Genomic DNA, 16685 nt, shown 5'->3' on the forward strand with positions numbered 1-16685 from the left:
CCGTATTCCTCTTTCCCCTAGAACCCACCAACATCAGCATCAAAAACTTCCACCCAACAACACCACCCATAAACTCATCTACTCCTTTTCCTTCCCCAATCCCTCCTCCTCTACTCCCAATCATCACCACCACCACTCCCTTCTCAACCTCATCCTATTCTTCTTTCCACTACCGGATCTAAACCAGCTACACTCAACCTCACCCTATTCTTCTTTCCTCTCACCAGATCTAAACCTCTTAACTCAACCTCACCCTGTTATGGTTTTGCAATTAACAACAAGAAGATGGTGGCGATAAAGTAGCGGCGGGGAAATGAGGTGATGTTGGCGATGGTCAAGCAAACATAGAGGAAATCAGAACCGAAAACAGATCTGGGTTCTTCCTCTTCTTGCTTCATCTTCTCTGATGCTCCTCCGCCACTGTGATCGACGATTTGTTCAGACCTGGTTAATTTTCCAGTGATGAAGGAAGGAGTTGATTGAGTGAGAAGAAGAAATTGTGTTGGAGAAGAAGAAGATTGTGGGGTTATCTTCAATTGTGGGATTTTTCATGAGGTGGGTTTTGGGTTTTTCCTTGGAGAAGAAGAAGATTGGGGGAAAAGGTGGCTCAGTTTGGGTTTTGTTGGATTTTGTTTTGGGTTTTCTTCAATCGGTTGGTGGTGGTGTGATTGTTGTAGAAGGATGAGATAATCTGGTGGTGAATCTTGCGGTGGTGGTGGTTTTTGTTTTTGTTTTTTTTTTAATAGTGGAGTTAAATCAGGATTAAATTCTTAATTGAAAAAAGATTAACCTGGAGAGTGACTTACCATAACAGGTAAATCTAGGGTAGTGCAACCTTACACAAAAAATTTCTTGTGTACACTAAATGAACTCATTATTTTATTATATAAAATTGTTAATTTAATATAAATATTAAATTTTAATATATTTATTAGAAGGTTATTTTAAATGAAAATATATAGCTTTTTTTTAGTACACGATGCGAAAGGAAATGAAACTATAGAGTAGAGAAAACCATGCCCAAAGAGTCAGCCAATAGCAACGGAGAGATGCCCTCCGATGGAGGGTGCCACGCCTTCAATGGAGAGGACAAAGAAGCACCAAATTTAGCTAAGAAATTCATAGAAGCGTTACCTTCACGAAGCAAATGATTATGGTGAACCTCCGAATCTCGTTGTAGAAGCTCTTGTCAATGATGCGTGGGAGAATAATGATGGTAAATAGGATGAATCATATTGACCAGCCCCAGCGCAACCATTGAACCAGAGAAGAGATCAATTCTGCGAAACTCAAATTGCCAGCAAAGTTGCAAACCAAGAAACATCGCAAGTAACTTCTTATGGAGACAATTTGAAACAACAATATGACAGGTAAACCCAAAAAACCATGTACCATCCTCAGAGCGAAGCACGCCACCGCACCCAACTTGTCGATAGTTGTAGAAGGAGCTTCTGTCAACATTCAACGGCATAAACTGGAACAGAGAGGTTGCCAAGTAACCCACCGCTGAATCTGCATTGAGTCACGTGGCTAGCAATGTTTATTATTATTATTTTTTTCACTTTCACCTAGCAAACTAATAATGGTTTAAAGCTTTAGCATGAGTATTTCTTCTTCCTTAGATTCCTTAGAAGGCATTTTGTGTACTGTAACTAAAAATAGGCCCCATCTGGTCTAATACCTTGCCAGCATTGCGATTTACAATGTGTCATATTATCTTCATTCTAAATTTTAAAACTCTTTTTCCCCATCAGAGTAGTGCGAATAAAGGCTGGATTGAAAGACCATTCCCTGTACTGTCCATTGGAAAGATAATGTTTGCGAAGATTATCATCCTTTGAACGACGACGGACATTGAGAGTAATACTATCACACAAATTATTTTGAGCACGCACTGTTGTCCAAGTAAAAGGCTCTGCTAGTCACCAAAATTTTGTTGTCTTACTATTATTAATAGATTTGTTACTAGATGTAAAATAAGGTAACCAACAACTTCAACATGCTTGTTAGAGCTGATCTCCTAGCAATTTTTCAGAATCTCCTGCGTAAATTGCAATTTACAAAAGTCTCCATTGAAAAATATTTCATGAATGCATCATTTGACTTTTGTGACAAATCTTCACCGTCTCCGATAACATTAAAGTTTTCAAGAGTAACCCAAAATTCCACCTCTTGGAAGGTTAATTAGAGCGTCTCAATTTTGTTGAACACAAGTTTTGTTGTTTTCTCTAATATTTAATTACTAACTCGTTTCTTTAAAATACATATTTAGACATTTATGAAACATAAAAATTACACGTTATCGGTTTGAGTTGACCCTATAATCGAAACTAAGCTAATGTAATCAATTCAAATTATATGGTTAACTAGTTTTCTTTATACTATACGCAAGCCAATTGCGATAAACTAGTTCTGTTCACGAACCTTTTTCTAACCAAAACAAATAGTGAATTATTAACATTTCTCTATTTTCGATAACATAAATACTACATAATGTTGTGAATTAAAGTGAGTTTGAATTTCTATATTTATTAAAAATAGGTAAGATGAATACAATATAAGAAATGAAACTTGTATACCAAAAACTTTAGGTGTAAATATCACCCCAATTTGTCAATCAGGAATCACATTAGTAACCTAAAAGTCTAGGGACTAGCTTGGAATTTTTTCAAAAAGGTGATATTTATTTCGAAAAAAAGCGCATCATCACCCGAGCAATAGATCTGAGAAGTTCCTTAGACAGAACAACCCAAGACGTCTTACTTGTGTTCCTACCAAGAACATAGAGATAAGGTGAAGTACCTATCGTGAAGGAATTGCCATGAGAGAGAATCTAGAAAGGGAATGTGTAACTGCCTAGAGAGAGAAGATAACCACTTAGAGAGAGAGAGAGAGAGTAACTGAATTTAGAGTTTGTTATTGAGAAATGAGCCAAGAGCCCTTTACATGTGGTAACCGCTCCCTATTTATAGGCTAGAGGCCGAGCCTTGTGAGTCGACTATCCTTATTCTTCAATTTCCTCCTCGCGGGGAGGCCCAACTGTGAGCTTGCGTGACCGCCACGAGGTTGGCGACCCTAGGCGAGGCCCTCTGGGGAGCTCTCCCAGTCCTCAAGTCCACAAGATACCAAGCTCGAAGCATGAGAGCTAAGTGTGTCTTTAAGAATGAAGTTACAAATATTAAAATGAAAGTTAGCCTAAGTTTAAGACTACTGAGAAGTATAGTAAGTCGCCAACATGGCGTGAAGTAAGTATAAATCTCCTTTACAAATTTCCAAGTCCACAAGTCCACAGGTGCACTTGTGGTGACGAGGGCAAGCCCGCTCGCCTTGCAGTATTGGCGAGCGCCAGTTAGTTTGGTCTCTCGGCACGTGAGGGTCACGCATGATGTGTTAGTTGAATCGCAAAGGTCAGTGAATCTTCAGAATCTCAACCGCTGCCCTCGAAACGTCCCCTCAAATCATAATAAAGCCTGTCCTTTCAGATTTAAGCTAATCAACCGCTGTAGCTTCCCACTTAATGCGCCGCTCGCTCTTCCTGAAAATCCGCGCCTTCCCCAAAGTAATCATTTCCTTTTGTCATTATGGAGCACGAATCTCCACTACTCCCCCACACATCCACAGGAGGTTCACACGCGTCCCTTACCAACAGCACCGCCCGCTTTCCTTTTTTATGGACGGACGACCCTGTTAGGATTGTAAACCCGCGAGAAACTCCTTGACCAAGGAGGACAAAATCATCATCAACTTCTTCGCCAAGCTCCCAATCTTAGACTGTACTTACGTGATTGAGGAAGCCATGACCTCGCTAACCCCTCAATACCTAGGTCGCCAGACTCCCACGTCTTTCCATCTACCTTATTACTCCTACTGCTTTTAGTCGTGCTTTACTGATTTTCCTTTCTTCTTTTTGCTGAATAGAAAACATGAACTTCACCAGTGCCGATCTCCTAGCTGCTTTCGATAAGAAGAAGGCCGCCCCCTTTCCCCCGCAGTTCAACATGGAGGGCGACAAAAAGAAACGTCCACACCAACATGACGACGGCGGTGCTTGCCAATCGCCGCCTAAGAAGAAAACCCCCCAAACCGCCATCTCTGATCAGGGAGGGCCCAACCAGCGAATCGCTACAAAGGTCGATGCCGCCGCCGCCTCCTCCACTCAACGAGCGGCGGTGGCGGTTCATCTTGCTCTCCCGCCGGTCAAGTCCTTAGGACCCCCACCAGCCAAACTCCGCCTTCTGGTCACGAGCAGACTCCTACCATAACTGAGAAAACTAGGATTCCGCTCTCCCTTTCCCTTTCCCAGGTCAGCCTCGAAAGGATGGAACAGGTGGCCTTGCGCCTAGGTCTGGATAGAGTAGTCGAGGGCGCCCTGGCGACCTTGCTCCATGCCTTCCACCGTTGTCACTCTACCGCCGCGAGTGCTGAAGCTGCGCGGCGGGAAGTGAGTCAACTCTGAGCTTCCAACTATATGTACAACGAAAAATGTGAAGTGTTGGAGGCTCAGCTGGCGCCCCAGAAGACTGCCTTTGAGGAGAAATTGGCGCAAGAGGTTAGTCGGGTCACGGTTAGCTTGGAGTTCCAGGTCAAGAAAATTCTGGAGCTGGAGAACGCCCTGGAAGAGTTCAAACAGGACACGCAATCGGAGGTCGCCACGAAGGATGAGGTGCTAATCTATAAAGATCATATCATTTATGTCAAGGACGCAGAACTTAACACTCTACGTAACGAACTGGCTAGGAAAAACGAGGCCCTCACCATGATGAAGGATCAAGCCGAGGCTAACATCGAGACCCTTAAGAAGAGGTTGAGGCACGAGGCCGTCATGACTGCCGCTGAAGAACGTGGTCGTGGCTGCTTTCTTGACAAATCCCAAATTCGACACCTTTATGACCGCCTGGATCTTCGTCTAATGCAGGATTTCAAAAGAGTTACTCCTGCTGGCCTGGTCGACTCAGATTACCCCCGAGGCTTTAATGAGGAGCGTTTCCTAACTGCTGAAGATGAAGAAGAGGGAAACGTTAATAAAACTGTTGATGAATGATTGTAATCGCATTTACCTTGACTTTTAACTTTGACCGCCGCTTGTGGCTGGCCTTTAATGAAAAAATAGTGGCTGTTTCGACTTTATTTGTTACGTTCTTCCTGCTTTCTCGCAGTGTTTAATGTTGCCATTTTGTATGTTTTTAACTTAATTATGTATTATGTTTTTAACGACATTTAAAGTGTGTAGGGTTTAACTAGAACTTTTGCTCGGTTTTTTTGAACCAAAGTGTGTAGGGTTTGTTAAGAGCAGGTGTGGCCTCGCCAACTGTACTCGGCGATGACTTATAGTGGCTCGGGTCCCAATGACCATTTGGGTTGCCCGAGGCTTGGCCTAGTTAAGTATGCTCACCCTCATATGGGGAGACTTTTTGGATAAGAAGCTTATCCCACACGTCGCCAACGGATTGCAGTGATTGCGCCGGACTTTCCGGAGCGATCCCCAGACATCAAGGTCGTGTTGGGATCACCGCCTTCAGTGAAGTGTCCCACCGTGCAACCGCTACAATTCAGTTGTTTTGTAGGAGTACTTCTAAGAATATCCTTTTATATTTGATTGTATAAAGTATTTTTTACATTTTTGAGGGATGCCTCATTAAAAAACTCTTGTGGTGGAGAAAAAGAGTACATCTTTATTTTTAGTCCTAACTTTTTGCTCCAAGCTCGCCATGCTGAAACCAAGTTCCTGCTCGTCCCGCCACGCTGATTCTTTAGTCCTCCACCGTCAGTCAGAGCACTTCGCCAAGCATCCCATCTTTCACCCCTGAAGTGCTCGCCACCCAACCTGCATTCTTTGGAAGCCAGTCCTCTCGCCCAGATTTCCTGTGAAGAGACTGGTTTTCACCAAGCTTGATCTTGCTCTTAAGTTGCCGGGCCGGCTTGAACCTTGTTAGTCCCGCCACCTTCCAATGCACCAATGCACCATTTTTTCTTTTCCTTTGCTCTTCAGGCGGCACTCCTGACGCATTGATTTTCCATGACGGCCGCCTTGTTGAACAACCTTCCCATTTCTTTTATTTATACGGCGAGGACTTCGGAAGAGGTCCAAATTATCTCATTCATCTCAGGCGGCTCCCACTTGGTGTCCTTCGGCACGAGGTGGGTGACCCTGGGCAAGGCAAGTCGCTATCTCACCAAAAGCGCAGAAATGCATCCAACTAACAAATTCAAGGTCTAAAAATTAGAAGATCACTACTTCAAACTCAGCAACCAAGAACATTCCTGTAATGCTTCGACAAAGCGACAAGAACCTGAATCCTCTTCTGCCTCAATTCTATAGTAGTTCGGTCCACCTCCAGCCTCTCCATACTTGTTGTAATTCTGATTCTAGCCCTTTAATCACCTCCCCGCTGCCACTTAGAGAATATCCAACCCACTCTTTAATCTTTCCTTTCAAAAATTTCAATTTATGTTGAAGCACATAGCCAGACCACCCCCACTAGTTTTCCACCAGATTTTTGAATTCATTATCCAGTAACCGAGCATTGTGAGCAACCTCCTTAATTAGCCATCGGTCGATACGACTCAACCATCCCCCCGTGACGAGAGTTATACCATGTGAATTTAGAATTCTCCAAGTGCCACTGCCCAATCCCTCGAAACCACCAAGCCACCCAAACTAGATAGGAAATTACTTCTTTCTGCTTCTAAATTCGGAGCATATATGTTCGCAACAAGACATAATGAATTCCCTTGATTTAGCTTTAACACAATGCCCAGGAATCTCTCTTCTTTAATTATCTCCTCAACTGAAAAGTTTGAAGCTCACCACATTGACCAGAGATCTCCCGCAGTCCCTCCACCTTTTATATATATATATATATATATATAAAAGGTCTCTTCATAACCTTCCCATGAAAGAAGAAGTCATATCTCTCCATCTTTGCTGCCTCAAGCTTCTCATAGATCCTACGCTCGATCACTGAGTAGTCCTCCATCGTCTAAAAATCTGGCGATAAGCGCCCATGTAGCAAGTAACAAATAGAAAGTGTTAACTCAAATAAATCAAGATAAACAAATAGTCATAGCAAGATAATAACCATGTTATCCACAATCATTAATCAACATCAATTCAAAAATCAAACATGATTAAGGTCTATTCCCTTAATCGATCAAGATGCAAATCTATATGAGACTACAAACAACAACCGATCAATATCACCTCGCAAGGTGGGACAATCACACATGTCAACAAACTGTCACATTGCCACTTCATCAGAATGTCAACTACAATTCTGGCATCAACTCATACAAATTCTCACTGTCATGCAACAAATTTCAAGAGATACACTAGACTCTCTAACCATTCAAGTTTAGCAAGAAATAAACAATTTGCACTAAATTTTCAGCAAGCTTAAAATAAATTCATCATGCCATAAACCTCATCAAGCAACAACAAAAATACATTTTAACAATAATTTTTCAGCAAGCAATTAAAAGTGTAAATCATGCCACAAACCACCATAAAACAACAATTCATTAAAACAACTTCATCTTAAGTATCATGCGAGAGAGAGAGAAAGAGAGCACACAAGACTCGATGATACTCTAGGACCGAGTTACCCTTATCTTACTAATCAAACCAGACTATAACGGTGAAATCCTTGCCCTAGAAGAGCCCCAATATCTCTAGAGAATCCTCCCTTGATGAAGTCCCAACTCGTTCCCATGTGAAAAGATGTGATTAAATTCGCAAAACCGAGCATATATATAAAGTTGATAGATTTGACCTATTTTCTTAAAACAACTTGTATGGACTCGTTAGCCGTCAGATCGAGCTGAAATTTAGATATGTTGTTCAAAACTTATTGATCTTAAGTCTGAAGTTTTTGATCTTCAATCAGATATATGTTCTAAGAGAACCAACCCACGTAATATGATGTCTGTCCTACCCTTGATGCTCTTGAACAAGGAAGAAAAATTGAAGAATTCTCTAAGGAAAATGGAAGGAAAAATTTCAGCCAAGAAGGGGAAGGAAAAAGTGAAATTTATTGGACTGGGCAAGCCCCTAGAGGGGCTGCGCTCAGAGGGATTCCCGCCAAGGGGCGGGCACTCAGTTAATAGTTGGGCCTTTGCTAGTGAGGCCCAATAGGCCCGTTAGGGGGCAGTTACGCGGGAAGCCTACTTCCCACCCTATAAATAAGGGACGATTACCAATTGTAAGGGACTTTTGATCAATACATACACATGAAATTCAGTGATTCTCTCTCTTTCTGGTGCAATCTCTCTACTGTCTAGGGGTTACCCCTCCTTTGAGTGTTCGAACCAAGAACATTTTGGCGCCATCTTTGGGGATCGAAGAATTCTTGAGTCCCGGATCACGTGGATTGGTTGCACGTTTGACAGCGGTTTAGATTTTAGGAAAGTCATGGAAACTCATCGTCGACAACGGCGCGAGTCGCCGAAGCGGAGGCACTTCTCGCCTCCAATCTGTTTCAGGAAACCGGAGAGGGAGGAGGGAAAGCGGCACGGGGACGTGCAGCTAGAGTAGGTTTCTGACGGAAACCAGCCTCCTCCGCCTCCTCCACCTCCTCCACCATCTCTGCCACCATCTCCTTTGTTGTCGTGAACTCCACTCTGTTCGCATACACCGTTGTCTTCGCCTTAGATGACGGTTACTCAGGGGGAATGGCGGCAGCCTATGCGCAACATAAGTGATATACAGCAGCGGAACGAGCATTTGCAGGCACAACTCGACTTTTTCCGCCAAGAACAGGAGGATTCATGAAGCGAAGGCGGTAGCGGATTGTCGTCCTTTCTCGACAGAAGTGGAGAATGTAGCTATTCCTGATAACATGAAAACTCTGGTCCTGGAGTCTTATAGTGGAGAAACTGATCCAAAAGATCACCTCCTCTACTTCAACACGAAAATGGTGATAAGCGCAGCTTCAGATGCAGTAAAGTGTAAAATGTTTCCGTCGACGTTTAAATCGACGGCGATGGTGTGGTTCACGACTTTGCCTCGTGGTTCGATAACTAATTTTCGAGATTTCTCGTCGAAATTCTTGGTTCAGTTTTTGGCGAACAAGATCCGGAAGGTGAAGATCAATGACTTATTCAACATTCAATAGCAGGAGGGTGAATCGTTGAAAAAGTACATGGCACCCTATAGCACAACGTCGGTGAAAGTGGAAGACTCTGAACCGTGTGCCTACGCGCAGGCTTTTAAGAAAGGTTTGGATCATTTAACAACAAGTTGAGTACGAAGCCTATGAAGTCCATGGCGAAGATACGAGCACATGCGCATACATACATCCAAGACGAAGATGATGCTGCTTTCAAGCGCAAGTGTGCAAGGACGGACAAGGATGGAGTTCTGTCGAAACAGTTTGGGAAGGATAAGTCTTGCAGCGAGAAAGGATAAGGAAGCATGTGTAAGCAGGAGAGAGCTCCTATTGTAAGGCCATCTAAGTAGGCGACACTTCCCGCGCGGGATAAGTTTGAACGTCGTTGCCCATGGCAACAACAACAATACCCTCGCCGAGGGAGGAGCCGGGTGTGGCGCTAAACGCAAATCTAATAGCCATCTTTTGAAAGATAAAGGTTACACATATGGTTGATGAGCCTGAATTTCCAAAGCGCCCAACGAGAAATGTCGACCCAAACAAGTGGTGTGAATACCATCGCACAATAGGGCACAAAACCGATGATTGTTTTACACTCAAGAAAGAAATCGAGAAGCTAATCAAGGCGGGATATCTCAGGAGGTATGCTCACAGAAATAATCAACACTAGGCCCGGTTGAAGGAACGAAAGAAGGAAACCATGGCGGCAAAGACGCAGGGGGCGGAGGAGACGTTTTCTCAGAAGTTGGGATCCCCGGCGGGAACCATCAACACAATCCCTTGCCGAAACAAGGGAAAAGGTGCACGCAAGGAGGGCGATGACGAAGCAGTGCGCGGCGAGCAGCTATGACCAAAAGGCTCATCCTAGGGCAATGCAGCTAAGGACGGAGGATGGTGACTGGAGTAAAATAAAGGCGCACTTTTTTTCTCCTCGTTGGAGTTTTTTAACGAGGTGCCTAGAAAATGTAAAAATCCTGCGTCAGTCATATTGAGGAAATATATGAAAGGACATTCACAAGAATACTCCAACGGTTGAATTTACCAATCAAAAAGGCTGAATCATGGTGATTTCTAGGTGGGACAAGTTCCCTGAAGGCGGAATTTCCATAACAACCTTTGACCTCCGAGAACCGCCCCAGAAAGTCTAATGAAATCGCCGGATCCGTTGGCGATGTGTGGGATAAGCTCTTTATCTAATAAAGCCTCCAAGGCGAGCACTTACTTCTAGGCATAAGCCTTGGGCCACCCCAAATGGACATTGGGACCCGAGCACATTGAACCCCAAATGGGCGAATACTTTGTGAAATCCATAGTCAATCCTTTGTGAAATCCAGAGTCGCACCTTTTTAGGTGTGTCTAAGCCTTGGTCGAATTAAACCAAGTAAAAAGTCCTAGTTAAAACTACACACGTTAAAGTCGTTAAAAGTAATTGAGTCGAAATGTAAGCATGGTGCCATGGCGCGGGAGTAAAGATGATATGGAGAACGATTAAAGACAAAAGCGTACAACACATAGCTGAATTTAAGCAAATAGTACAAATAGCTGAATTTAAAAGCCAAGGTACAAAAAAAAATTATATTAATTGTCCTTGTTTCTAACATTTCCTTCTTCTTCGTTCCCGAGGCTTTCAAAGTTCACGCCGCTCCTAGGGGGTCATCTGGGCCGCCTTAGCCGGCCTCTGTAATCTCCTTGAACATCCCCATCGGACTCAAGTCGAGATTCGGGAAAATATTGTGAGCTTGATCTTTGGCCAGGTAAAAGCCTTCATCGTATTGCTCAGTGGCGGCCATGGTGAGCTATGCCTTTAGAGCCTCAGCGTCAGCAATAGCCTGTTCCTTCAATTCGGCGATGGCTTGGTCCTTCGCCACAAGTCAGACTGCAGAGAGCTAAGTGCTTTGTCCTTAGCGGTGAGAGCCTCATCCTTGGCGGCGAGCTCCTTTTGCAGCTTTCACTCCTGCTCCTCCACCATTGCCTCAAGCTCAACAATCCTCTAGCTCGCCACTTGAGCCACCAACACATCAATATTTTTATTGCATTTGGAGTTGGAGGAGCGAAGCTTAGTAACCTCGGGGCGGAGTCTTTCGGCTTCAGCGGCGGCGGTCCCATAGCGTTTGAACGCATGGGCAAAGACACACCCGACATGAAGGAGGCCCGCCACGCTTTCTTGGGCCATGTGGTCCATGCGCTTCTCCAGCACCTCAACCTCAATCTTCTCAAGCGACGCGTAGGAGAGAAGGAAGGCGATGGGGTCCTCAATGTATTGGAGGGTCAAGGGCCGGTGAAAGCGGCCTTCTTTTTTCCCCTCAGGACTAGGAGTTTGGATTTCGGGATCATTCTCGGTTCATTGCTGGCTGGAACCGGGGTTTTCGGGGGACTTCGACGATGGTGGCAGGATCTGATGGGCCGGTGGTGTATAGGTCTGGTTGTTCGGCGGCGGGCTAGCATGGCGAGCCTGGGACTTGTGAGCAGTTTGTGACTCCTCCTGTCGTGCAGTGTTCTCAAAACTTGCTGAGGATTGGGTTGCCTTCTTTTTCTTCGGCGATGCATTCCCTTCGCCATCACGGAGAGGAAGCTTTTGCACCTTCTTCCCATTTTCGTTGTTGAACGACGGGGGAAATTAGGCGGCCCTCTTAGCGATGAATGCATCCTGCAGCTTGGCGTTTATGAACTTCATCTCGGCTGCACAAGCAAAGAACATGTTAAGCAATAAAAATAAAGAGGAAATGATAAAGACAAAATCAGCGGCGGGAAGCGGGAAGCAGTAAGGAAGTTTGGCTTAACCTAGATATCTTGGGGTGATGGAGTACTTTGCGGCATCACGGGCTTTAGCGCAGTCAAGAATGGGAATTTTGGCGAAGAAACTGATGACTATTTTGTCTTCGTCAGTCTAGGAATCTTCTGGAGGGTCCAAAATGCTAGTAAACTCCTCGGTCCAGTAAAAGGGGGAAGCGAATGGATCTGTCTCTCGAGGTGAAGAGTTCGAGGTACTCGTGATGAACGCCAATTTTAAAATATATGCGGGCGAAGGTGGCCTTGAGGTTTCTCTTAAATGGGTTGAGGCGGCTACGGCCGGGGCGAACCTTCAGGGCAACCCACCCTCGGGATTGTAGGGACTTGCGGTCCACGTCGTACAAATAGAAGAAGTGGACCAGCGAGGGTGGGAGCTGGATGGCGTCACATAAGATTTCAAAGCATCTCATGAACGCCCAGGCGTTGGGATGCAGTTGGATGGGGGCGGCGTTGATAGAGGTCAGCACGAAGCAATAAAAAGGCGAGATGGGGAATTTGATCCCTAGTTTAGTGAGTAAGTACTCGTAAACGTAAAAGAAATGGTGGTTGTTGATGTCGTTGTCAGCCAGGCGGTGCCAGGGGCGCTCGTGTCCTTTGCACCTGGCTGATTGGAGCAAATAATTAAAAGAGACTTCCTGACAAAATCTGTCGATCTCATCAAAAAGGCCCTTAATGGCCTTGCGGTCGTAATACTCAGAGGGTTGGTCAATAGCGGGTTGGGTAGGAGGATTTCGGCCAGGAGTTGGAAGGGTTTCGTGGGTTTTGGCCTGGAAGTCCTTGACCTTTGACAAGTCGAGGGGCCCTCCGCTAGGGGTGGGGGACTTCCCTAGCGTCCTCAACACCGTCTCAGGGGTCCTACGTCAAGGGGAGGAGACCATAGTAGGGTTTCTAGAGGTGGCTCTAGGTTTGCGTTTGGGGGACATACTTAGAAGATGAAGATGAAGTACTAACTTGGAAAGAAAATGCAGAGGTCGGGAGAAAGGACTCACTAGGAAGTGAAGTGAACAGGGGATAGAGGAAGGGATGGACTACGGTGGCGCTGGTGCGGTGGCTTGCCGGAGACAAATTGCTGGAAGAGATTAGGGTTGAGAAGAGTGGGGGTTTCGAAAGTGGAAGATGATGGAGGAAAAGGGTTTTTATAGGCATGGGGCGCATGCGGGTTGCATCTGGATGATGGAGAGTCGAGCCTCATGATGACAGGTGTAATGATTGCCTTGGGAAGACACGACGCATCGAAGAAAACACGCGGCGCTTTGAAGGAAGCTATTGAATTTGATTGGCCCAAATCCGATGATGTGGCTTTGATTTGATTTGATTTGATGTGGCGTTTCGAAAAATGGGCTAAATATTTAAATAGATATGCTGACCTTTCGGTCTCTTTCTTTACCGCAAGTTTATACGGCGAGGAGAGTTCGTATGACCGCCAGCCCGCGCACGACGATCGGAAGCTTGTGGACTTGTTGACCGGGCTTCCGGGCGCTCGCCTGACCTCAACAATAGGATTAGTGCAAGTGTATGATTCAACACGCCATGTTGGCGACTTAAATTTACTGTGCATATCTAACAATAATTTGTAATCACGGCGTTCTTAAAGACACACTTTGATCTCATACTTCGAGCTTGGTGTCTTGTGGACTCGTGGACTGGGCGAGTCCCTAGAGGGGCTACGCTCAGAGGGATTCCTGCCAAGGGGCGGGCGCTCAGTCAATAGTTGGGCCTTGGCTAGCGAGGCCCATTAGGCACGTCAGGGGCAGTTACGCGGGAAGCCCACTTCCCACCTATAAATAGGGGACAGTTACCAATTGGAAGAGACTTTTTGCTTATTTGATGAATACACACACATGGAATTCAATGATTTTCTCTCATTCTAGTGCAATCTTTCTACTCTCTAGGGGTTACCCCTCCTTTGAGTGTTCGAACCAAGAACATTTCTGAGTGAGGATCCCCTCATAGAGGTCTCTCTATTTATAGAAGAAGGTAAGGAAGAAGTTCAGCCCCCTCTAAAGCTCATGATATGCAGCAAACTAAAGAGATAGGAGATAAGTCTTCTTTATTAAACCTATCACTTATCATAAACTAAACACAATTTCCCTATCTAAAAAAAACTGAACTAAACAATACTAATATTCAGAATAAAACTCAACAGTTATCAAAGGAAAAGGACTGTCATTATCTCCTAATTTAAAATGCAATGTATCTAGCCTTAATTCTGAGTTAAAGGCTGACCTCTCTGAAAATAATTCGAATATTACTAAATTATCTACAAAAATAAATTTTATTAATAATATTCTGAATCAATATTTTCAAATAAATTTTTAAAATTAAATTATTTTTAATTAAAAACTAATTTATCTCTATCTTATCTGTTAATTAAAACTAGTACTGGTCTCGCGTCATGCACAGATGAAATAAGAGTACTTTGTCGGCATACATCAGAGATTTTCATATTTCCTCTCCTCTTTGTTCTTTTTAAATACATATATCACGCATTTAAGTTTTTTTCTAATCCAAGTTGCATTCTAATTCCCTCTTTCGTTTTCCAAATTCGTTATGATTTGAATCAATATATCAAACCGTTTTAATCTTCCATATGTGTATATGAAAATATAAAATACAAGATTTATGAGTTAATTTTCAAATCAACCCTTTAAAATTATTTGATATCAATTTTTTATAGCATACTTGATATCACTTTGAGCGTAAGATATTACATTCTATTTTTTTTTCATTTTTTTGTAATACAAAAAAATAAACATAAGCATTAAAAAAATCTTTTAGCATACATCTTAATGGAAAAAAAGTTAACATTAACTTTTATTAATTAATCCAATGTCATTAAAAACCATTAAATGTCATATAAATACAGCAGTTATTTTAAAAAAAAAATCACAATTGACCTTTATTAATTATTATAATATCATTAATAACTAGCAGCGAGGATGAGACTATTCGGGGTCTGGCAGAATATCTTAGAGATAATGGGCATGTGGGTGCGTAGCTTTCTTGTGTCTGCGAGCTTTCATTTTGGGTCACTAGGTCTTTAGTTGGCTTATGGGCTTTCTTGGTGGGTGGTTTTTTTTTTCCGTTGGTTTCGCTTTAGGTTGTTTTTCGGTGGGGTGTTGCGGGTTCCTTTTCTTGTGCTCTTCTTGCAGGGGTTGTACTTTGCTTTTCTTTTTCAATAAAATATTTTGCTATCTAACGAAAAAAAAATATCATTAATAACTATTAAATGAAATATTAATACATTAATTATTTTTTAAAATATGGAATTATTTAATATTTAAATTACTTTAAAATCAGAAAATATAAATAAAATTTAAAAAAACATTACTTTGTAATATAAAAATTAAACATAATCATTAAAAAAACATTGTCAGCATACATCTTAATGGTAAAATAGTCACTATTGACTTTTATTAATTATTATAATGTCATTAAAATCACTAAATGTCAAATTAATACAGTAGTTATTCAAAAAAAGTCAAAATTGACTTTTATTAATTATTCTAATGTCATTAATAACTAGTAAATGTTATATTAATACATTAATTATTTTCAAAAATATAAATATGACATCATCTACCTACTACTTATAGTATGAGAGAGAAAACTTATGAAGAAAAACACAGAATGAGGGGGTGACACTTGTCGGAGTTGCCACTTTTTTGTTTCGAAAATAATATATAGTATATGGTAAGAGATAATCCTATATATGCATCCGGTCATTTTCACTAGAGCTCATGTTCAAACAGGGGTTTTATGCCCATTCCTTCCTCACTCATACAAAATATTTGAATCTTTATTCTATAAGGGAGGAAGTTCATTCTATAAGGGATTTAGAGATGGAAGAAAGAAATTCGTAAAAGTAGTAATAAAACAATTATGGGGAAAATGTAATTAAACATTGAAAAATGTCATTTTATTAGAAAATTGATAAATACTACATTTATTTAACAGGAAAATGCTATTAGCATTTGTTATTATTTTCCCCCTCGACTGGAAAACTAATAAATGCTTAGAGCTTTACCATTTGATTTCCATCACCCACTGGCCTCTCTCATACTGATGGTAAAAATAGGCTCCATCTGATTTAATACTTCGCCAGCATCGCGATCCACATACATGACCATCCCTATCAACATTATAAACTATAAAACTCTTTTTCACATCGTTCCATCCAATGTTGCACCAAAAAAGAGTAACGCCAAAGACACTGTTAATGAACGACCATTCTTGGTATTGTCCATTGGAAAGATAATGCGGGCCAAGATCATCATCCTTCGAACGACATTGGACAAAGAGAGTAACACCATTGCCTAAATCATTCTGAACACGCACGGTCTTCTTCCCGAGGAAGCCATCACCATGTTGACCCTGCACAGGTTCTATGAACTTGTCTGTTGTAATGCTCACCAACCAAAAAACTATAACCAAGACCTTCAATATATTTGTGAAAGCTCTCATATTTATTTTCACAGAACCCTCCAGTAAGTCTGATCTCTCCTAAATTTCTATTTAAAAGCCTCCACCGAAAACCGTTCTATATAAATACAGCCTTGACTTTTACCAAAAAATTTGCCAGTCTCTAGAAGCATTAAATTTTCAAGAGTAGTCCAAAGTGTCACCTCTTGGGCAGTTACTGCTTTCAAGTTTACTAATAAGATTTTTGGCAGCTAGGTTGTTATTTTTGTCTATTTACCCATAATTGTTTACTTCCCTGCTTCATCCCTTGTCCAACTACTATCACTCTTTTTACATTGGGGTTGTCCGCGACCGCAAATTCGCAACTAC

General features: G+C 42.4%; 1 protein-coding gene across 1 annotated transcript; it reads right to left on the reverse strand.

The window, feature by feature from the left end:
* Positions 1-15809: 15809 nt before the first annotated feature.
* On the reverse strand, positions 15810-16377 carry LOC130731856 (S-protein homolog 29-like). The gene has a single exon (XM_057584050.1). The coding sequence runs from the start codon at positions 16356-16358 to the stop codon at positions 15918-15920; it is 441 nt and encodes a 146-aa protein (XP_057440033.1). The 5' UTR covers positions 16359-16377; the 3' UTR covers positions 15810-15917.
* Positions 16378-16685: the final 308 nt, after the last annotated feature.

This window comes from Lotus japonicus, chromosome 1, assembly GCF_012489685.1.
Source record: "Lotus japonicus ecotype B-129 chromosome 1, LjGifu_v1.2".
In the NCBI taxonomy this organism is placed as follows: Eukaryota; Viridiplantae; Streptophyta; class Magnoliopsida; order Fabales; family Fabaceae; genus Lotus; species Lotus japonicus.

Coding starts and splice junctions, on each gene's coding strand:
- LOC130731856 (XM_057584050.1), bottom strand. CDS start 16,358: ATGAGAGCTTTCACAAATATATTGAAGGTCTTGGTTATAGTTTTTTGG.